The 20,809-nt window shown below is 55.2% G+C and overlaps 3 protein-coding genes across 3 annotated transcripts; 2 read left to right on the top strand and 1 right to left on the bottom strand.

The window, feature by feature from the left end:
* Nucleotides 1-4,174: 4,174 nt before the first annotated feature.
* Nucleotides 4,175-5,097, bottom strand: MIND_00927500 (uncharacterized protein; the record flags this gene model as incomplete). The annotated part of the gene is made up of 3 exons (XM_037365902.1): nucleotides 4,175-4,203; nucleotides 4,255-4,922; nucleotides 4,976-5,097. The coding sequence occupies 3 exons, from the start codon at nucleotides 5,095-5,097 to the stop codon at nucleotides 4,175-4,177; spliced, it is 819 nt and encodes a 272-aa protein (XP_037217314.1).
* A 543-nt stretch (nucleotides 5,098-5,640) lies between these two features.
* MIND_00927600 (uncharacterized protein) lies at nucleotides 5,641-7,252 on the top strand (the record flags this gene model as incomplete). Its single annotated transcript, XM_037365903.1, has 2 exons — nucleotides 5,641-5,843; nucleotides 5,896-7,252. 2 exons carry the CDS (start codon nucleotides 5,641-5,643, stop codon nucleotides 7,250-7,252), a joined length of 1,560 nt encoding a protein of 519 aa, XP_037217315.1.
* A 6,790-nt stretch (nucleotides 7,253-14,042) lies between these two features.
* MIND_00927700 (uncharacterized protein) lies at nucleotides 14,043-15,952 on the top strand (the record flags this gene model as incomplete). The annotated part of the gene is made up of 3 exons (XM_037365904.1): nucleotides 14,043-14,655; nucleotides 14,701-14,865; nucleotides 14,919-15,952. 3 exons carry the CDS (start codon nucleotides 14,043-14,045, stop codon nucleotides 15,950-15,952), a joined length of 1,812 nt encoding a protein of 603 aa, XP_037217316.1.
* Between the last annotated feature and the right edge of the window lie 4,857 nt (nucleotides 15,953-20,809).

The raw sequence follows: 20,809 nt of genomic DNA on the forward strand, positions 1-20,809 counted from the left end.
AGGAAATGCAAATGCCAATGTGCTTGTGGTACCTGTACTGCCAAGGAGACGCCGGCGGCCCGGACGGATCGTTTTTGAGCGGTGATTAAGAGTAAGAGCGAAACGACAGTTATCAGTGCCAATTGACGGGGGAAAAATGAAGTATGTAGAAGTCGAAATTGTTCTCGCTCATGTTGTATATAGCTTGCTTAAGCCTTACCGACGACCGATTCAAGAACGAATTCACGGTCAATGCAATGGGCCCGGTATTTAAAATTTTGTGTCAATATCATGCACATCATGGCATGCGGGCCCAAATTTAGGCCGTGTAATAAACGGCGTAGGGCCGGCCGTATACGGCGCCGTCACCGTACCATTATAACAGCTTGAGCGACAAGCTCTGTTTGGCACGAGAACCTGCGCGGGAGTTGGGCCGGGCCGCCTCTAGAGACACCGTTGACGCCGGCCCGGGGCCGCCGCCCGCGCGACCCGCGAATCTGCGGATGCAAAATCAGCACACGAAAAAGAGCGACGGGCCGCGCGCTTACTTGTTGACGAAAATCGTCCAACAAGAACCGCTATACATGCTCCGCCGGCCGAAGGCATTCTTCGCTGGCGGTGGATGAGGCCCGCCGCTAGGACGGCGTACTGTGCTAGAGAAGGCGGGGACGGCCAGGCTGGGACGCGGACGCCGTGGGCGTGACTGCGCCGCAGTGAAGGTTAAACTTCAAAAATGAATCAATCAGTAAGACACCGGCTGAAACGTGGCCCGGGTGCGTAATTGCTTTAGAGTTTTTGAATGTGCACAGTATTACCACGCCTTCAGTGAATGCACCGGCAACCCAGCCAGCTGCAGTAACTTCAACATTTTTACCTATGTATATAAAAATGCAAAGTAAGTTACTAGTAGTGTACTTACTCTACTTTTTTATGTCATGCCAATCCACCACCGTCTCAGCTAAGAGCTTTCCCAGCGCTGTTTGCTCTGACCCCAGGTGGAGTTCCGCGGAAAGGCACTTTAGGGTGGGCTGAGCATCATGGTTAAACAATGAAAGTTGTAGATATCACAAATTGACTAGTAGGTTCAGTTTTCACTTAAGCCTAATTGTTAATGGTTAGTCCTAGAGATGGCAAGGTTCGGTTCGGTTCAGGTTCGGCCCATTTTTTGGCGAACGCTGAACCTGAACTTCGGTTCAGGTTCGGCTTTTGGCTGAACTCCGAACTGAACCTCGCGTTCAGGTTCAGTGCGGTTCGGTTCGCGTTCAGAACGCGTTCGAACCTTGAACCTGGGGGCAACCAAAAAATTGATTATTTCTATAAGTTTCATATATCATTATCATTTTGCAGTAACAGTGGATGGTACATACCGTCTACCTCCCTTTCGTTGCAAAACAAGGACTTAATGGCTTGCCAGCGGCCCCGACTGCTACTTAGTAAGGCCCCGGCCTGGTCCGGGGAGTCTTGGCACAGGCATCATCCGCCCTCGCGACACGCGGCACCGGCATTATGGGCGGTGACAGTGCAATGACCGTGCGACTGTCAAGACATCATGTCATATCACGTCCGGCTGCATCCAAATTGGGTCGATATTGGATTGGCGACGCCGGCCCGGCGCCTGCAGCGTTCGGCGTTCGAACACGTTCGGACCCGGTTCAGGTAAAGCCAACACCGGCCGAACACCGAACTGAACTTCAGGTTCAGGTTCAGCCTTGCGCTGAACTTTAAAATCACGAGTGTCTTTTCAAGTGGAAATCCGCGGAAATCCGACGTTAGGGCCGGTTCAAACCCCAAGTTTAAACTGGCCTTTTTTTAGTTTGAAAATATTGAAAATAGTGTTAGGCTCATAACTTGGCCAATTCTCACCCATTTGGGATGATTTATATACCATTGGAAAACTATTGAAATCTCTACAATCTGGTACCAAGGTCTATCTTCACTGAAATCAATTTCTCATCTGTTTGTGATACTTCAAGTATGGCATTTATTGTCACTTCATCCATTCATTCACTTTACTTGTTTGTGGGTTGAGACAGGAATCCACTTTAGTTGTTCCTTGCAAGTCTGACTCAACTACTTTGGCTGTACAACAGTGTTAGGTGTTTGTAATACTTTGACCTTGGATAGATACAGGTCGATTGGATGTTGGCTTGGGACTCAATTACGCAGATAGTCAGTGCATCAACTTGTGTGGGACTGGCTGCGGGCAGACCTTAGGCTGGGCGCTGGGCTGGGATAGGCTGTGCGTCGGACCAGGGGGTGAACGACTTGGCTGGAGGGGATTTCTGGCTGAGCTGACGGAACACCGGAGGCTGGATTAGGTCTCAGGGCGGGGCATGCGGACTTTGCATGCAGTTATGTGTTGTCGGTCGGATGTTGGATGGATGGAACTCGTTGGAGGGGACTGGTTTTGGGGAGTATATACGAGTTTGGTGGGAGTGGGACTCGCGCCGGTCCCACTCCCAGTGCTGTTTGACAGCGGTTAAGCCGATTTGGTGGGACTTGTCCCATCAGAGTGGGACTTGATGCACATCATCTTTCTGATGTACCATGCGTGGATCATTGGGTTGCGGTGCCGGCCGCGACGGCCAGGGTTTTCCACCCCGGACCCCGACCAGGGGGACCCCACGCTGCCGCGGGCTGCCGCTCGCCGCGGAGGCTCGCTGCACGACGCCGGCTAAGTCTCTCTCCTGATCTGACATCCGCCGGCCTTGGAGACGATCACAGCAATGAGCCATGAATCCCACTTTGATGGCTGGAGTCCCACAGATTGGAAGGGAGTGGGACTGGCACGAGTCCCACTCCCACCATTCTCGTGTACCCTCAGTTTTGGGTGCGCCTCGCACGAGGGGGTGTGTTAACGATTGGTGGCTTGGCGTGCAACAAGGCACATGGCTGATGGTGATGCAACAGATTGGCACCGGGATGCCCGACCGGTCGCCAGGGTTGCCTTGCCATGCACCAGCGCCCCACACCCCGTCAACCGCCTCACAATCAACGGTGGCTGTTCTTCCTCAGGTAAAATTTGTACCTGCCACGCCCTACGCTCGTCCCTTACCCCCGCCCTTGGCACCCCGCAAACCAGGGGTGTCGTTCCCCTCATTTCTACCCTTGTCAACGGCGCTGCTGGGCGGCGCAGCATGAGCGTCTCTCTGTCAGGCATTGGCGCATAGAATCGTCGCGTCGAGGAAGAGGAATGTGGTGGGAGGAAATGAAGAAGCACCCCGAGGATTCAGAAGAAAACTGGAGCATTTTTAAATTTTTTTCATGAGGGTAATAATTGGCCAAAAAAGGGAGACCTTTATTTGTTGGACAGCTCGGCGTGCGACAAGGCACGTGGCTGATGCTGATGCGACAGATAGGCGCCGGGATGCCCGACCGGTCGCCAGGGTAGATGATGGGGGGTAACAGGTAACGACTCTTTACGGTTTGCCTCTGTACTTCGTCTATAGTGCAAGGAGGACAAACTACGACTATTACGGGTCGGCTCTCGCGTAAGCCAGCAAGGAAGCGGGGTATCTTTAACAGGTCTTACGTGGCAGGATCGAGGAGTTAAGTAGCACCGCACGAGGGGGTTGTTGAACTACCGTTGTTGAGCAAGCGGGTGCCAGTGGGGGTTACTAAATAGTAAAGGGGCTTGGGGCGGATCAGGGTGGGGATCAGGGTGGGGCAGAAGGAGGAGGAAGCCATAGAAAAAAGTCGCCGAGGATGTTGTTGCCGGCGGGATGCGTTAACGTTGGGGCGGATTATGGAACTTGGGTATTTGCTCTCGACGACAGAAATCAAGGAACCGAGACACAGCAGAGTTGAAAGTGCCAAGAGTCGATGATTTCCAACTGTTCCGGAGACTTGCCGGGGCGAAATCGGAAGTCGTGGAAGAGGCGTGGTGCTACAATAGAGTTGAGAAAATGAGAGAAGTGGAAGACACGCTATAGAGTGCCCAGCGGGGAAGTTGTGCGGTTATCTTGAACCAACGCTCGGATGGTAGTTCGGGTGTAGGCGACATAAGGGGTGGCACTAGAGGCTCGGTGTTATAACTGCCAAATAATCGCTGTGCAACAGTCCATCAAGGAGTCAGAGCTGGGGGCACAGACCGCAGCTTTCGAAGTCGCAGTCAGGAATTAGATGGAAGATGATCAATATTGATATTGTAATTTGTTCCTGCGAGTTGACCCGCACAGCCCAAGGTATCCATCTGCTATTCAACGCTCGCCCAGCACTCATTATCTGAAAACGAGTAAGTAAGACCATTACGTGTTATAAATCACAAAACCTCACCCGGAATCTCGCGCCGGGCCTTTTTGGCGATATGAACTTCCGCGAGTTCCCAATAGCTGGGCCCGTCCACGATTGCGTCGAACCACTCTTCATAGACGCACATAACGATCCGCGCGTCTGTGAATACAAAGTGGGACGTGGATGTGTGCCTGTTGATGCTCCATACGATGCAAAAGACCTTTAGACGCGGCAAAGAGCGCATTAGGTCGTTTACTGCCCGCTCACCGTCATTCATTGTGGGCATGCTGATAGCGACGTGCGTGAGACAGGGAAGAGCAGTAAGGAGAGGAGTCGCATCGTGCAGCTCGTCAAATACTTCGAGATGAGTCAGTGCGCCAAACAGGAGCTGTAAGGTCGAGAAGCCTGTTGGACCCCCAGTGGTGACGTGGCCAGCAAAGCGCGTGAGGCGGACTCCAGCGGCGGAAAGGTCGGCGAGAAGCGCGGCGGACCACGTACAAGAACCGACGGCCAATCTGTCGAGTCTTGTACAAGCACTGAGCGCCGTTCGAATGGTATCTTGGGCCGCCGTTGTTCCTCGAGTGAAGGGAACAACGACATGTCGCACAGCACCGCGCGCCATTTCCGGATCGCGCGCTACCATGCGCAAGAAGGCGTCGAGATGAGACTCCTCTTCCAGTATCGTAGACGAATATAACATGGGCTCAATCCTATAATACAGGAAGCATTTAGCGGTGTCTGTCAATAAGCAACGTAGAGTTACCAAATCAGCACACGGCGGGCAACGAGGAGCAGCGGGACAGTCATCGATGGATGAAGAGCCGCAGCCATCGCAAATATTGCTCGCTCGAGTTCGGGCGGGAGTCTTGGCTGGAGGTCCGTCATGGCGAAAACCAAGTGACGTGGCGTGGGAGAACCACGTCACCTTCACATGACACGCGTGACGGTGTGACATGCCTCTGACGTGGTCATTAAAGCAGCCCCGTAGGCAGCTTAGGCCGGTGCTGGGAGTCCTTGCCCGCACGCAGACCGGGAGCCGGGCTGCACCACAGCGAAGGTTAAGCGTTAAGCTCGTATTCAGATTTTCGGCGACCCGTGACTGTCACACTGCACGTGCGCGTCACGTCACGCCGCTTCTTCTTTTCCGCCCACCACGTTCTTCTTCGTCGATGCGACGATTCTACGCGCCGATGCCTGACAGAGAGACGCTCACGATGCGCGGCTCTTCGGCCGCTGTACTGCCGACGGCGCTATCGACAAGAGCAGAAACTAAGGAAGGAACGCCCCTGGTTTGCGGGGCGCTGCGGGTGGGGATAAGAGACGAGCGGAGGGCGTGGCGGGTGCAGATTTTGCCTGAAGAAGAAGAAGTGCCGCCATCGATGGCGAGGCGGTCGACGGGGGTGTGGGGCGCTGGTGCATAGCGGGGCGATGGTTGTGCCGCATGCACCGAGGACGGGGAGGGGTGAAAATGCGACTGAAAATGTGGACGAGACCGATGAGGCAAACTGGAAGGCAGAGAGCGGGGTGCTGGGCCGTGCGGTGGTCACGATCGGTGACGCGTATCACATTCCTGCGACGCGTACCGGTGGAGGCTGTGGGTGTGTCTCGCGCGGGCTGGGGTGTGCAGTCTGGTGCGTTATCATAACTTCTTTCTGCTTCAAGAACTATGCTGAAGCGTTTTAGTGGCAACCCACTAGGCGTTGAACGAATCTTGTGTGCGACGCATGGTGGCCCGCAAATATCATGTGTCTTCCTCGGCGGCTCAGTGTCCCCAGCGCCAGTACCCTCCACTTCTGTGTCCCCGCTCTCCCCACTTTCCCCGGCCTCCGTCCCCGCACCCGGAATCAGCGCCCCGTCCCCACTGCAGCCGTCAGATGTGGTGGGGGAGGACTCCGAGTCAGACATGCCCGACCTCGACGAGGTGAGCAACAGCTCCGAAGAGGCCGAGGCAGGCCCAAACGCGGGCCCCGACTCTGCTGACTCTGATGCAGCGGATGACGAGATTCGTGAGCTGGTGCGGCAGGCCATGGAAGCTGCTAGCGACAACGAGGACGCGATGATCCGGCGCGTGGAGGCGGAAGTTGGTCGGGCATTGGACGCGCCGGTGCCCACGCCGATAACGGAGATTCCTGCGTTGATGGCGGCCATGGGGAGGGTGCAAGGGGAGATTGAGCGGCTTGCACAGCAGGCAAGGCAGGCCCAAACGGAGGGGGAAAGTGGGCAGGATGACGAAGATGAAGTGGAGGAAAATGAAGATACCGATGATGAAGAGGAAGAACAAACCGATCAAGAAAACCAGGTGGACGTTCGAGCCGAGGAGGAAACACAGCCGCTCCTCGCGGCGGCGTCGGCGCTGCTGGAGAGCGCAGAGACGCGGGCCGATCTGGCGGCGGTGGCGGCAACGACGGCCCGGAATTTGCAGGAGGGGCGCGTGGCGCAGACGGAGCGCCTGAGAAACGCAGAACGGAGCCGGGTCAACGACAATCATGCCCCAAGCCAGACACGCTCGGTTGACTGGAGTCAGATCGGCGCGGGCTCCGACTGGGCGACCTATACGCAGCCCACATTGAACACACAAAGCCTTGTGGCGGCGCTCCAGTCGGACTCCACCGCGACCACGACAGGGACCACATCCCCGGCTCAGACTCCGACTCCGGCGCAGGAACCGCGCGACCGGGCCGCCGTCCGCCGGCTCATGGCGGACGTCGCGGTCCGGGCCGCCGTTGTGCAGCCCACCTTCAGCTCCACAACCAACCCAACTGTCAACGCCAACGCCAACCCCGACGGCCCCGCTCCGCTGCCCCAGCTCGACGCGATGGCCCGCGAGCTGGTCGCGGGGCGTGCGATCGGGGACGCGGCGGCGCCACAACGCCTCACGACTTTGCAGGTCCTACGGGGCAGGATACTGGAGATAGATGAGATACTGAGCCGCTCGAGGGGGTTGTTGGGCGAGCGGGGGGCGGGGGTTGAGGGGAGTGGGGCGGATCCGGGTGGGGCAGAGCAGGGAGAGGAGAGGCGGAGGGTCGTGTTTGAGCGATGAGGCTATAGAGAAAAAATGTCGTCGTTGGGAGGGCAGGTGCCAGCGCTGGCAGGAGGGGTTGGGGCGGATCAGGGGAAGAACGTGACGAGGTTGGGACCAAAAAGTATCATACGGCCGCGGATGTATAATAATTTTCCTATTAGGCCCGACTCGGACAGTGTGCTGGCTCCCAGCACAATACACCACCATGTGCGCCTGATACCGACATTGCCATGGCATCATGCCTCGGCCTGCGGAGCAGCTATGTAGCGTGAGTACTTCGACCTAGCTGGACTGTTTCAGCGGGGTCATTCTGCACGGCCTGTCTCTGCGCGGGGCTTTCTTTTGTTCCTACTGCTCGAGCTTGTTGCGTATGAATGTTGTTTTCTGCCAGTGCCAACTATGTGTACATCATAATATACCCACAGTTACCTTGCATTGGTCAGATGGCCTGGCCGTTATGATAGCCCTCTCTGCCTCTAGCTCACAGGCTTGTCGGTGTGTGGGTAACTCCCACACCCGTGTTTCCCAGCACAGCACATCCCCATGCTTGTCTAGTGCCCACCGTGCCCGTATGCTCTCAGTCGGTGGAGCAGGTATGCAGCTAGAGCAGATTCCACCAGGAGGTGGAATCCTCTTGCGCGGCCTGTCCCTGTGCGGGGCTTCTTTTTCTGTTCCTCCTATTATGTTTGAGAGATGATATATTATAATCAGATCATATTCAGAGCCTCAACACAATAAATAATATATTTGTAGTATAGCCTGTATAATCATATTCAGATGCAAAATATGATCATGTTATGAATATATTCAACTATAATCTAGTCACTTATCTCTATATAAATTTGACCTAGTTGCCACAGGACCATTTGCCAGACTGAGTTTAAGGGAGATCAGTGAGTGTAACTTGCTTTCAGGCCTCTTTTTTGTCACTCAATTCCCTTGGGACCTAGGGAACCTCAAAATACTATCAGGGGCACTGCTCCAAGGATTAAATTGCTAGTGCCTAGTAGAAACTCGTCAGGAAAAGTTATCCCACAGTAGAAGATGTGTATACAATATTACAGGCTCCTAAACCAGCCCTCGTTGCAGAGCTACTCAGGCCAATTCCCAGAGAGTAATCATGAGCTATATATGTACTGAATTTACTCGAAATCAAAAACTGTGACATGATGTGACGAAAAGAGTTGGTGTAGTGCTCTGCAAGAGGGCTGGCCCTGCTAACTCGGACCAACCCCCAAATATCTCCACTTACACTGGCATCAATTCATTAACAGCATCCCTCCGCCAGTATAGCTGGCCCAAAGCTGGCCACTTCCACTGAATCCACTCAATATGTCTGTCCCACCCACCGCTGAGTCCCACTTGTGTTGACATAAACAAGCCCAGAAAACACGTGCCTAGAACAAGTAAAAAACAGTCCCTTGTCATAGTTGGTGTTGGGGTTGAATTGGTCATGTATGTGAGGGCAACCCTGGAGACTCCGACAAAAGCCTAGCAGGGGAGGATCCAAAGAGAAGAAACTCTAAGGGTCTGCCTGCTAGGGTACCAACTATGTACTGGTCATCCATAATGACTCTCAGGATGTCACGGATAAGACCCGGCCCATCCTCTCCGGTGCTGGTGTCGGGCCACCGCAGGCCCATAACACGCAGCACGTGATGACGGGGAACATGCGCCCCAGTAGGAGGAACGCACACATGGGAAGCACATGACCGAGAATGACGCGTTGAGCCGTTGCCGAGCCCAACTCGACTCCAGGGAACTGGGGAGGAGTGCTAGGAGGTTAGGAGTAGCGCCTGGCCCGCAAGGGATGTACGATCGTCCCCTCTGCGGCCGGGAACGGGAGCGAGGAGGAGCAGGAGAGGCGTCATCAGCAGAGGGTCGAGCTAGGGTGCAGTTTTTAAATATTTGAGTATTTAAAAACGGTTTATAATTTTCAGTGTCCCAAACTGGTGTTTATAAACTGGTTTATAAACCAGGCAACTAAACATGTGATATTTTTGATGGCAGGATATAAATTTTTCCAGCCTTACATTCTAGCTGAAAGGGTTGCCTTCATACCTCTTTTCTCTCAGTAACCTGTGGTACAGGTGATAATTTACTCTATATAATGTACAGGACTTATAATTAATAATGTTGATCAGCTAGCAGTAGTTGGATCACTTAAGTCACGTGACTAGCCTGGTTTATAAACCAGAGACCCAGTGAAATCTTTCTAAACCGGTATTTATAAACACTGGTTTATAAACCGGTTTGTAAACCGGATCAAAAAACTGCACCCTAGGTCGAGCATTGGCGCAAGCAGAAGAAGATTCACGAGAAGCCAAGCGACAGAAAAAAGCTGAGTCTGCACGTGTTCGCGCTGAGAAGCAGAAGGAGCAGGAAGATCGCCGCGCCCAGAATCCTGATGCAGCATTCACCGGCTCACTTGGCTCAAAGAACAAGGATGATTTGTGGGATTTGGTGAATGCTCTAAAGCTCAGAGTTAATGCCAAAGCAACCAAACAGGTGCTCTTGGATTCAATCAATGCTCATTTTGCGACAGAAGCTGGGATAGCAGACAAAGAAAATGCGCGGTACTCAGGTCTGTTTGGCGGTCGTGGGAGGCGCGCAGCCACCGTTCTCGCGCCAAGTACCAATGCCGTTGCTGGTCCCTCACAAGTTGCTGCCACCTCCGAGAATCAGGTGAGTCTTTCCATTCAAGTTCTTGACATATTATTCATACCTGCTATAGTTTGTGGATGTCGGTCAGTGTGACCAGCCACAGGCTTACCAACAATATCAACATATACCCGAGTTTATGCCTCAGAACCCATTACCATCTCGCAACAACTACAATCTTGGCTACCCATCCCAGTTTGATCGGGACCGACCAGATTAGGCCCGCACTCCTAATGCGGAAATGCTGCACTCCCTCTAGAATACTGCACTTTCCCGCAAATACTGCACTCTTTGTAAAATACTGCACTCTCACAAGACGCAAGTCCTCAGAAATCCAGGCATTCAAGTCTCGGCGCCACACCGACTGAGTATATTCAACTATCTACTATACAATCGCTGAGTTTCCCGTTACCCCAGGAGAAACAACGCGCAACGCCGCAATGCACGAAACGCGCACGGTGGACACTGCCTGCGCTTCGACCCGCGGGCAGGTGCTGTCGCTTTGGCGGACACGACACCATCGGCTCAACGTCTGCGCCGCGCTGCGTTGTGTTGGCCGATTGGGCGCCAGTTGTTGCCGCAACCAACTCCATCCTCCTTTCCGCCTTTCCCGCCCCGACTGTCCCTCGTTGCCGCCAGACGGCTTGCGTCATTGTGCCTGGCGCTTCTGCTCTCCTCGGCGGCGGGCCTGCCTGGGCAATATTCCCCTCTCACCATCAGCATTGGCCGCGGGGAGCTGCAACGCTCGTCCGCATGGATGCCGATTCATTCAACGAATCCTCCAGGTATGTGTTGCCTCTCGCGCGAACACGTATTGCCTTCATCCCCCGCTGCCGATGTGGCCGAAGTTGAGTCGAGTTTACAGTCGGAGGGGCCTAGGGTGCTGTGAGTTATAGGGGCCGACTAAAGAGATGAGTGGCTGGTACAAGCAGGGATGGGGGCTGGTGGTTTTGAGGGAGCAGCGCCGCGACAGGTATGTGCAGATGGTTCAAACTGGTTCTGCGAGATGATTCAGACAATATCAGTGAAGAGGGCCACTGAGGACGCACCTGATCACCAGCCCCTCGTTTCGACAATCTCCCCACCCAAATGCTTTCGCTCCCAGACCGCAGGCGTAGCGGCGATGCGGTCACAAATGGCGGGAACTGAGAGGTCCCGGTGCTCGAAGTGGTGTGGAGAGTGCGGGGAAGGGAATTCAGAGGGAGGAGGGCAAGGTCGAGGTAGGATGCGCTGCTTGTGGTGGTGGTTGGCGGAAGAGGAGCGTCATCACGCTCCCGTGCCGACCGTCACGTCAACAACGCGCGGGATTACACGTGATGCGCAATTGCTAGATTTGGGAGTGCCGGATTTTGTTTCGAGAGTGCCCATTTTTGCTGAAAGTGCAGTATTTCGGCCACATGTGCAGTATTTCCCGATTAGGCGTGCGTGCCTAATCTGGTATAGCCTCCAGTTTGATGCAGCAAATAGCGGCGCATCCTTTGATACCCCTACTTACGCACAGTATTATAGTACAAATTACTTTCCTAATAACTATGACACATTCTAATGTAGATAAAGCTACTTTTACTTCGTAAATGCAACCATTGCTCAATGCCGAATTCAGATCAGCATCCCGTTAAGGCCATCAACGGCCAAACGTGACAGATTGTGACATATTGCTCGATTTGCTAAATGCTCCTTCACTACAGACCGGCAACAAAAGCTGAGGGTGCAAGGATATTATTTCAGTACTCCCTAATATAGTGCAGCCTTTTTCGGGGTTTACCGAGGCTCTGGAGGGACGGAAACCACTGATTAGATTCAATATTACCCAAGTTGATGGCTCGGTAGTGAAGATTTGTGGCTATCTCTTCGCCAAATATTCCCATCTTTTGTAAGACTATAGATAAGGGTGTTCGGAATAGATTCCGGATGATACCGAGGGCAAATACTGAGATGGGATGGAGGGAAATGATGATTACCCAGTCATTGGGAAATTACCCAATCACTGGGAAGCACAGTAGTGAACTGAACCCTATAACTGTGAATTTGATCATGATCTTTATTGGTCCGGTGCCCGTGATTTCTTGATGACGTGTCACGTCGCGTAACTACTTAATCCTTCTTCCCAACCACCACTGCGGCTGGCCGGTGACAGTTCCCACAGGCTGAGCTAGGCGCTGATGCTCCTGGGCGTCTAAGTGAGGCTTGACTCAATAGTGGTGCGTGTCTCAGCCATAGATCCAATCCCGCACTGTGGCATACCAGTGATACCACTTCACAGGCTGTCTCGACAGCGCGATCATCGCCCCGAACAAAAGCCGCTTGGTGCTTGTCCTGTCGTCGATGCCCACAATCCGCTTCCCGTCCCCCGCCAGTCGAGCGCCCTCAATTCCCGGGCCATTGCACTACCACCTGGTGTACGGGCTGGACGGGCCGCTGGCCGTTGTGCTCATCAACGGCCTCGTGTGCCTGCTGTGGGGCGTCTCCCTCGCGGTGCTCTCCTCAGGTGTTGTGCCCATCGCCGCGGGGCTGTCGCGCCTCGGGCAGGTACACGACGGCGTAACAAATGTCCTCGTGGCGTTCATCGCAACGCTTTCGACAGCGCAGCTGCGAGCGACGCTGCGAACGACGGTGGCGCTCTACATGGCCATATTGCTTCACCGCGGGTTTACATTGAGCGAGTGGGCGCGTGTGCAGAGTGTGTGGGAGCTCGGGATGAAGCCACCGGTTGCCGGCTGGGCGGGGATGGCGCTGTGGGGGCTGGTGCTGGCGGGGATGGCGGAACATACGGCGTCGCTTGTGGCGGTCATGCAGCCAGGTGCGCCATATGGCTCTATTTCATTTCCGTGATTGCTTACGATTGGGGCTAGCAACTATCATCACTACCACTGCTACCAACGAGGTAGTGCCGTGCGCTGTGCCACGCGACGGCCTCTCATTCGACCTTGCCCCGCTGCCCGCCGAGACACAATCCGCGATTAGGAACGCCTCTATGGCCAGTGGCGCGCAGTTGGGAAGCTTTTACGGTGCGTTACCATTGGCGAGCTGTTACTCCGCTCATTGCTTGCAGAGCGGGTCGCCGCGAATACCACCAGCGTTGGTGCCGGCCACATTTTCGTGAAGGATGTATTTGGCTATAGTGCCATTGGTGCACAGCGAAACGCCATACAAGTTGTCCCCGGCGTCGAGTTCATTGCGCAGTGCGGGAGTACCACGTCGGCGCCAACCGTGCAGGCGCTCTGGGCCGGCGGGGGCTACCTCTTTCCGAATATGACCCGCACCTCATCGAACGTGACGTTCGTGTCTACGTTTTCCGGGAACGCCACAACTACGATCGTGCACAGCACGCCGATCGGAGTCATACCGCCCCTGCGTGTGGCGGCTGGCGGATTGTTTGCCATCGTCGGCGTCACGGGTGATGGGGCCGTGGTTGTGGTGGAAAGCAACGGCGTCATCTCCGGGTGTGTCTGGACCACGATTCCTCGCTTGGTACACATTCAGATCAGCCATTCTGTTGCCCGGTCCCTTGTGAATGAGACAGGCGGCGCCGAAGGGCAGAATACTATGGAATACCCACCAGCAATAGGGCTTGTCGTGGCGGGGACTGTGGCCGGTATGGCACAGGCAGTGAGCCTCGGCGCCACACTCAGTGCACCGCCAGTCTCCAGCATTCAATACGTCTCGGCTGAGGACAAGACCCCAGATACGGGAGTAATGCTCGCCACTCTGCTCGGCGATGGGGCCAAAGCAGGACTAACGTTGCACGCAAACTACGTCGCCGCGGACAGCCGGGCCGAAGCCGGCACGTGCACGGCTAATGCTCGGGCCGTCATTGCGCGCCTGAGGTTTACAAATGTGCACTACCTCGGGACAGTGGCCGTGGCCATGAACGTGATCTTTGGCGCGGCTGCGCTGTGGGTTGCGGGGACGACGCTGTGGTGGCGCCGGATGCGGGTTGCCGAATTGAACGGGCTGGACGTGCTTGATGCGTTCCATATGGGCCGCACGGGTAACGCTCAGGGCGTCGGGCTCGGCGTCGACCCGGAGTCAGAGGGGCGGCAAGTAATCGTGCTGAGGGACGGTCATGTGAGCGTCGATACGGAGGAGGACAATTGAGCGGAGTTATATCATGCTTCCAGCGCTAATCATGAATTGAGTTTCCCAGATGCCATTATGGGCGTCAATAGGCGCTTATCGACAGATATCACCCCGCAGCGTGAGACGGCTCCCACGCGACTGGGTGATATGTAGCCTAGCCGCCCCGCTACTCTCATGGACACCATTCCCCTCGTCCGTCACCGCGCGTCCAAGTCCTCGTCAAGTGCACTCATCCAGCCCCTGGAATATCGACTGGTGGCCGGCTGGGACTGGGCTTCCGTCTTCCTCCTCGCAAATGGCGTCGTTTCGCTGCTCATTGGCGGCACTCTTTGCAGTGCTCATGTCCGGCATCATCCCGCTCTCCACCCACTTGGCAGACCTCTGGCACGCGCACGGCGAGCTCACCAACATTGCCATCACCGCTGCCGCCGCACTCGTGACCGCACATCTCAAGTACACCCTCAGCAGCGCCGGCACACACCAGACCGCCGCAATGCTCCAGCGCGGGTTCACGCTCAATTCCTGGGCCGGCATGCAGACCTTTGCCCGCCGCGAGGTCGACGTCCCGGTAATCACCGGCGGTGCCGGGATCCGGGCCGCTGTCCTCGCCGGATTGCAGGTCCCTGTGTTTTGGAGCATCGCGCAGCATTCGACGCTGTTGGTGGCGATCTTACAGCCAGGTACGTGGGGCAAGATACCAAAGAAGTCTTCCTTATGGGAAGCAGAACCTTTCACTGTGGCAAAGCCGCTTGCCGCAATTGACGATGTTATACCATGTGGTGTGCAGCGCTCCCAGCTATCGTTCAACCTCTCCGGGATACCCGCAGATGTGCAGAATAAGCTGTATGCCGCATCGGCCGCGGCCGGGATGCAGCTCGATGGGTTCTACGGTGCGTGCCAAGGCAACTGGCAGTCCGGCCTTCTTCGGCTGAGCACGAAACAGACCAAGTTGCGGCGAACACCACGACGGTCGGGGTGGGGCACGTCTTTGTTAAGGATAATGATGGGTATGGCACGCTAGGTGGGCTGGTGAACGGTCTGCAGGAGGTGCCAGGCGTGTGGTTTACGACAAGGTGCGGCGCAGAGGCAGTTGCGAGCAGCCTATGGGAGAATGCGGGACTTGAGCTGCCACGGTTTACGAGACAGACGCTGAACACCTCATTAACGAGCAACGTTACGCAGCAAATTGTCAGCAGCGTCCCGCTCAACATACCGTTCGGGCTTCCGGATGCGAATGTGGCGCTATTCGGCGTCGTACGAGCAACGGGCAGTGGAGCGCTGATGACGGTCAACGGCACAGGAAACATCACAGGCTGCACCTGGACATCGAATCCGGGCCTGATCAAGCTCCGGATCACTAACGGCACTGCCGCGGCGTATGACGTAGATCTCCCCGACGGAACAATTTACCCATCGGCCATCGGTCTCGCAGTAGCTGCCACCATCGAGGGGATGGCGCAAGCGGCGGCACTCGGCACAACACTCTTCCCCCGCAGCCTTGGCGTCGGCCCGACTCTCCTCGCGCCCGCGCCTAATGTCCCCCAAATGCTCGCCACGCTTCTCGGCGACGGCGCAAAAGTCGGCCTGACGGGCTACATCAACTACGTCCAGGCACAAGCACGCCGGGGGTCGCCCCCAACCGGGGTCGCCACGTGCCGCGCAAACAGCCGGGCCACAACGGTCCGCTGGCGCTTCCGCAACCTGAGTGCGGTGTGTCTTGGCGCAGTGGCGCTTAACCTCGGGTGCGGTGCCCTCGCCATGTGGACTGTCCTTGTAGGCGTGTGGACGCGGCGGGCAAGGGTGCGGGACGTGGATGCGCTGCAGGTCGTGGACGCATTCCGGATGGGGCTCGCTGCAGAGCATGGTGTACGTAGTGCGAGCGGGAGTGCCATGTCTGGGCGTAGGAATTGGGTGCGCGAGGTGCGCCAGCGTCAGGTCATTATGCTCCGAAATGGCCAGGTTGTTGTCAAGTATTGATTTAAATTTTGTCGTTATTTTGTCATGCATAAAACTTATCCTTTGTTTTTTTATCATACACACAGGAAATTTTTAATTTTCTTTCCCCTTTTAGATGTGTATTGAATATACATATTTAGATACATGTTTCTAGAGAGAAGAAACATGATGTATTAATTGTTTCATAAATGACTATTCTTTATCAAACTGTCTGTAAGAACAAAAAGAATGTATTTGGAAGAGATAGAAAAGTTAATAAGAAAGCTGATCTTTCCGTATGGCTTGCAAATTTCCTCTCCATGGAAAGAAGTATTAAAATGTTTATATTAAATTTATCTTTCAATAGGAAAAGAAAGTTTAGAATTTTCCCTGTAATAACTTTTCGAAGTTTTCTTCAGCATATACAAAATAAGTTGGAGTAGGAGTATCATGATAAGTAGCATTCAATCCCATTGAATAGGACCCACTGGCAGTGCCAGACAATAGGACTCAATCCCATGCAGCATAAGTATCACTCAGGCTGGCATGGGCACTCAGGAATAACTTGGTTGATTAAATATTGAATATATTCAGAATATTATATATATATTATGTCTCTGGCTGGTCACTTGAATATGATTATTTTTGAATATTATATCATAACTCTACTATATTATGGCTATACTATGACATTGAGCTTTTGTGTCAACGTCGGGCTCGGGCCGTATCGGGGCGTCGGGGGGCCCGACTTCAAAGGGGTCTGGGGAGCACGAGGGATGGGTATTCGCCCGGAGAATAGACGATATTAGCCTAGCGACTACATCTTGTAAGTACGGTTTTTATACGCTACGATATTAGGGATGGATCGGATGGGCGCCAGGTCCCAGGGCGGATCGGATGGGCGCTGCGTAGGGCCGCAGGGGTGAAGGGAAGGGGTTGGAAGAATGGGGGATTGTCGAAGAGGGCGGCGGTATGCGGGCCCGTTCGGGCCCGGACGGCCCGACCCGAACCGTGACATCACCCCCTCCGTTGTGGGCGGCGCCTCGACGCCCTATGGGTCCGTGTCCCCTGGTCTTGCTTTCGGATCTTCCATCGGCCATTTACGAGTTCTTTGCGGGGTGCGAACGGGTTGAGAATATAGAAATCCTCGAGTGCCTCTTCTGCGCCTTCCAGTTTGTCCCGCAGTTCCCACGTCCACTCTTCTCGAGGGTAACCTTTCCACTGAATTAGGTACCTCAGGCGATGTCGACCTTGCTTGCGTACGAGGGAAATGGCCTCGACTTCGTAGTGAGGCTCGCCGTCCCGCATCTCTGCCGGGGGTGGCGGAGCGGCCCGTTGGTGATCCGCTACTGGGGCGTTCCAGGGTCGCAATAGCGCCGTGTGGAATACGGGGCTCACGCGCCAAGTTGGGGGTAGGACCAGCTCGTAGGATGTTTTACCAACTTTGCGCTTGACTTCGAACGGCCCGAATCTTTTGTCGTCCAGTTTTTTTGAGGGCCGATCGCTGGTCAAATTCGTCCCCTGGAGGTAAACTTTGTCCCCTTCGGCGTAATTCGGGTCCGGAGAGCGCTTCCGATCGTAGTACTTCTTCATCGTTTCCTGGGCTTCTTTCATGGCTTCGGCCGCGTCGGCCCGAGCTTCCTTCATCCGTTCGGCAAAAACTGTAGCGGCTTCGGTCGGGACCTCTTGCGGGGCTTCGGACCCCTTCCTCGGGTGAAATCCCAACGTGAGGAAGAAGGGCGAGAATCCCGTTGAGGAGTTAACTTTATCGTTGAACGCAAATTCCGCTAGGGAAAGCCAGTCAGACCAGTCACTCTGCTGGAAGTTGCAGAATGTTCGAAGGTATTGCTCAACCTCCATATTCGCACGCTCCGTTTGCCCGTCCGTCTGCGGGTGGTACGCCGATGAGGATCGAACCTTGATTCCCAGCAATTTGCTCAAGTCGCTCATGAAATGCCCGATGAATTGCTGGCCCCGGTCGCTAGTTACTTCCTCTGGAAATCCGTAATCCTTCCAGACGTGATCGTGATATAGCCGAGCGACTCCTTCCCCGGAGATGTTTCCCGTGCACGGGAGTACACGTATCCCTTTACCCAGTCTGTCGACGATCACGAGGATTGCGTTGTATCCGGAAGACTCGGGTAGTTGCACGATCAGATCGATTGATATGCGCTGCCATACCCGAGTCGGCACGCTATTCGGGACCAAGGTCCCTGCGGGGCGTCTCGGGAATATCTTCGTTCGTTGGCACAACGGGCAGGCCCGTACGTACGCCTGGCAATCGGTCTGAATAGACGGCCACCAGTAGTTGCGGGTCGTCAGTTCGAGGGTTCGATGCCACCCTGGGTGTCCCATGATAGGGATGTCATGGTGTTGGCGTAGCACCCGATGCCTCAGTCCCATAGCTGGGGGTACGTATACAAGTCCGTTCCGAGTCTTGAAGCCGTCATGCTGTTCCCAGCCTTCCGGTTCTCCTTCTTCCCAGAGTTTGAGGACCTTCTCCTCCGTGGCCGATTCGGCCCGTCGGATCGAGTCCATCAGCCCGTCGCCCTCCGTATGCTCCAGTGTGAGCATAGCGCGGATCACGTGTTCCTTGCATAGCCCCGCCGGTAGTAGGACGATATCCTGGTTATCCTCTTTCCCGTTGTCGTACCCATTTCGTCGGGATAACGCGTCGGCCCGCCCGTTCGTTTTCCCCGGCTTATGCAGCAAGGAGAAGTGATACTCGCTCAGTTCGAGTGACCATCGTGCCTGCCGCCGGTTCAGTTTTTTAGCAGTCATGAAGTACTCCAGGTTCTTGTGGTCGGTCCAGATTTCGAACGGCTTATCTCCCCCGTTCTGGAGATAATGTCGCCACTCGGTGAGGGCCCGCATGATAGCGAGCATTTCTTTGTCGTGAATGTCGTAGTTGCGCTCGGTGTCGTTCATGGCCCGGGAGAGGAATGCGATCGGTACCCACTTCCCCTCTTGCTCTTGCGAGAGAACGGCCCCGGTGGCGAAGTCGGAAGAGTCCGCTTCGACCCGCCATGCCCCGTGATCCGTAGGGAAGTGTAGAACGGGTTCGTCAGTGACCCGGTCTATCAAGGTCTGAAAGGCCTCCTCCTCTTCCGGTCCCCATTTCCATGGGCTGTCCTTTCGGGTCAGTCGAGTCAGTGGCTTGGCGTACGCGCCGAAGTCCTTGATGAATCGTCGGTAGAAGTTGAGGAACCCCAGGAAGCTTTGAACCTCTCGCAGGTTACGAGGTCGGGGCCATTCGCGCACGCCAGCGACCTTGATCGGGTCCATGCGAAGTTGCCCATTCCCGACGATCACACCGAGGTATTCAACTTTGTTCCGCTCGAAGTCGCACTTGTCCGGTTTCAGGTACAATTGGTTGTCCTTCAGGATCTGTAGGACCTCTTTCACCGTTGCGCGATGTTCGGAGAGGTCGCTAGAGTATATGAGGATGTCGTCCAGGTACACGATCACGCGACCCTGGGAAATCAGGTTGGAAAACAATTCGTTCATCATGGATTGGAACGTGGCCGGGGAGTTGGTGAGGCCGAAAAACATCACGAGTGGTTCGAATAGGCCCCGATTGGTAATGAACGCGGCTTTCTTCTCGTCGCCTTCTTTTATGCGGATGTTGTTGTATCCCCAACGTACGTCGAGCTTGGTGAACCACCGGGCGTTACGTAACTTATGCATGATGTCCGATATGAGTGGTATCGGGTATCGGTTTTTGATAGTGATCTCGTTCAGCTTCCGGTAGTCCTGTACGGGCCGTAATTTCCCGTCCTTCTTCTTGACGAAGAAGAACGGGGATGCGTATGGGGATTTCGAGGGCCGAATCCGCCCGGTTGCCAAGTGTTCCTTGATGAATGCGTCAAGCTCTTTCTGTTCTTCTCCTGATAGGGGAATGCAGCGTCCGTTGACGGGTTCGGCGTCTGGGTGTAGTTCAATGGCATGGTCCCATTTCCTCCGTTCCGGGAGTTTGTCGAAGTCTTGTTTTTCGAAGACCTCCTTGAATTCCTCGAGATAGTGCGCGGGTACGCTCTCCTCGGTGGTTCGGGGCTTCTCGGCAGCGTAGGCGGCGGCGGCCAGTTTGATGGCCACGCTCTGCATGGCCTGGATGTGGGCGGGCGCGTTCGAACCTTCGTCGTATATCCGCGTGACGAAGAGGCGATCCCCTTTGCCCAGGGGTTCGTTGTCCTCTTCGTCCCATTGTTCCAGCAATCGGGCCCGCTTGCACTCGGGCGGGCATCGGGTGAAGGCGATTGCCCCTTCACACCAGTCGATCACGGGATTGTGCTTCTTGAGCCAGTGATGCCCGATGATCACGTCACTGTTCCCGGTGTCCGTGATGGCGAACGTCAGAAGTTCGGAGTGATCCTGAATGGTGACTCGTAAGCGGGTAACGTGGGTGATTGCCCCGTCGGCGTTGATCGTCCCGGCGGCGTTGTACACTGGGACTGGGTGCGGTAGGGCTTCGAGTTCCAGTTGCGAGTCCTCCGCGAACCGCTTGTGCATGAACTCGGAGGTGGCTCCACTATCGAGGAGGGCGTCAACCGAGTACCCGCGGAGGTCGTTGACCCCTTGAAGGGTGACGGCTACCCGCGTAGCCGTGGTGCCTTCACTTTTCCGAAAGGGGGGAGCATCTTGTAGTTGTCGCAAAGCTTCGGCTACGTCGGGGGCGTACCCCGTTCGTATGAACTCTTCCAGTTCGGGCCCGTTCTCGGCTCGTCGGGCCGGGTGTATCCACTGTTGTAGTTTCGAACGAGCCTTCTCGGGCTGATCTCGAATTTGCGCGACAAGCCTCTCGGTGCTGGCCGCGGCCAACTCTTCCAAGCGGGCCTCGGGGTGTCTCGTATGGTTTTATGCGGGTTTTTTCTGCGGGTGGAAACGGTGGGTTGCGGGGTT

Source organism: Mycena indigotica (assembly GCF_014461135.1).
Source record: "Mycena indigotica strain 171206Taipei chromosome Unknown Mind.scaff0008, whole genome shotgun sequence".
Lineage (NCBI taxonomy): Eukaryota > Fungi > Basidiomycota > Agaricomycetes > Agaricales > Mycenaceae > Mycena > Mycena indigotica.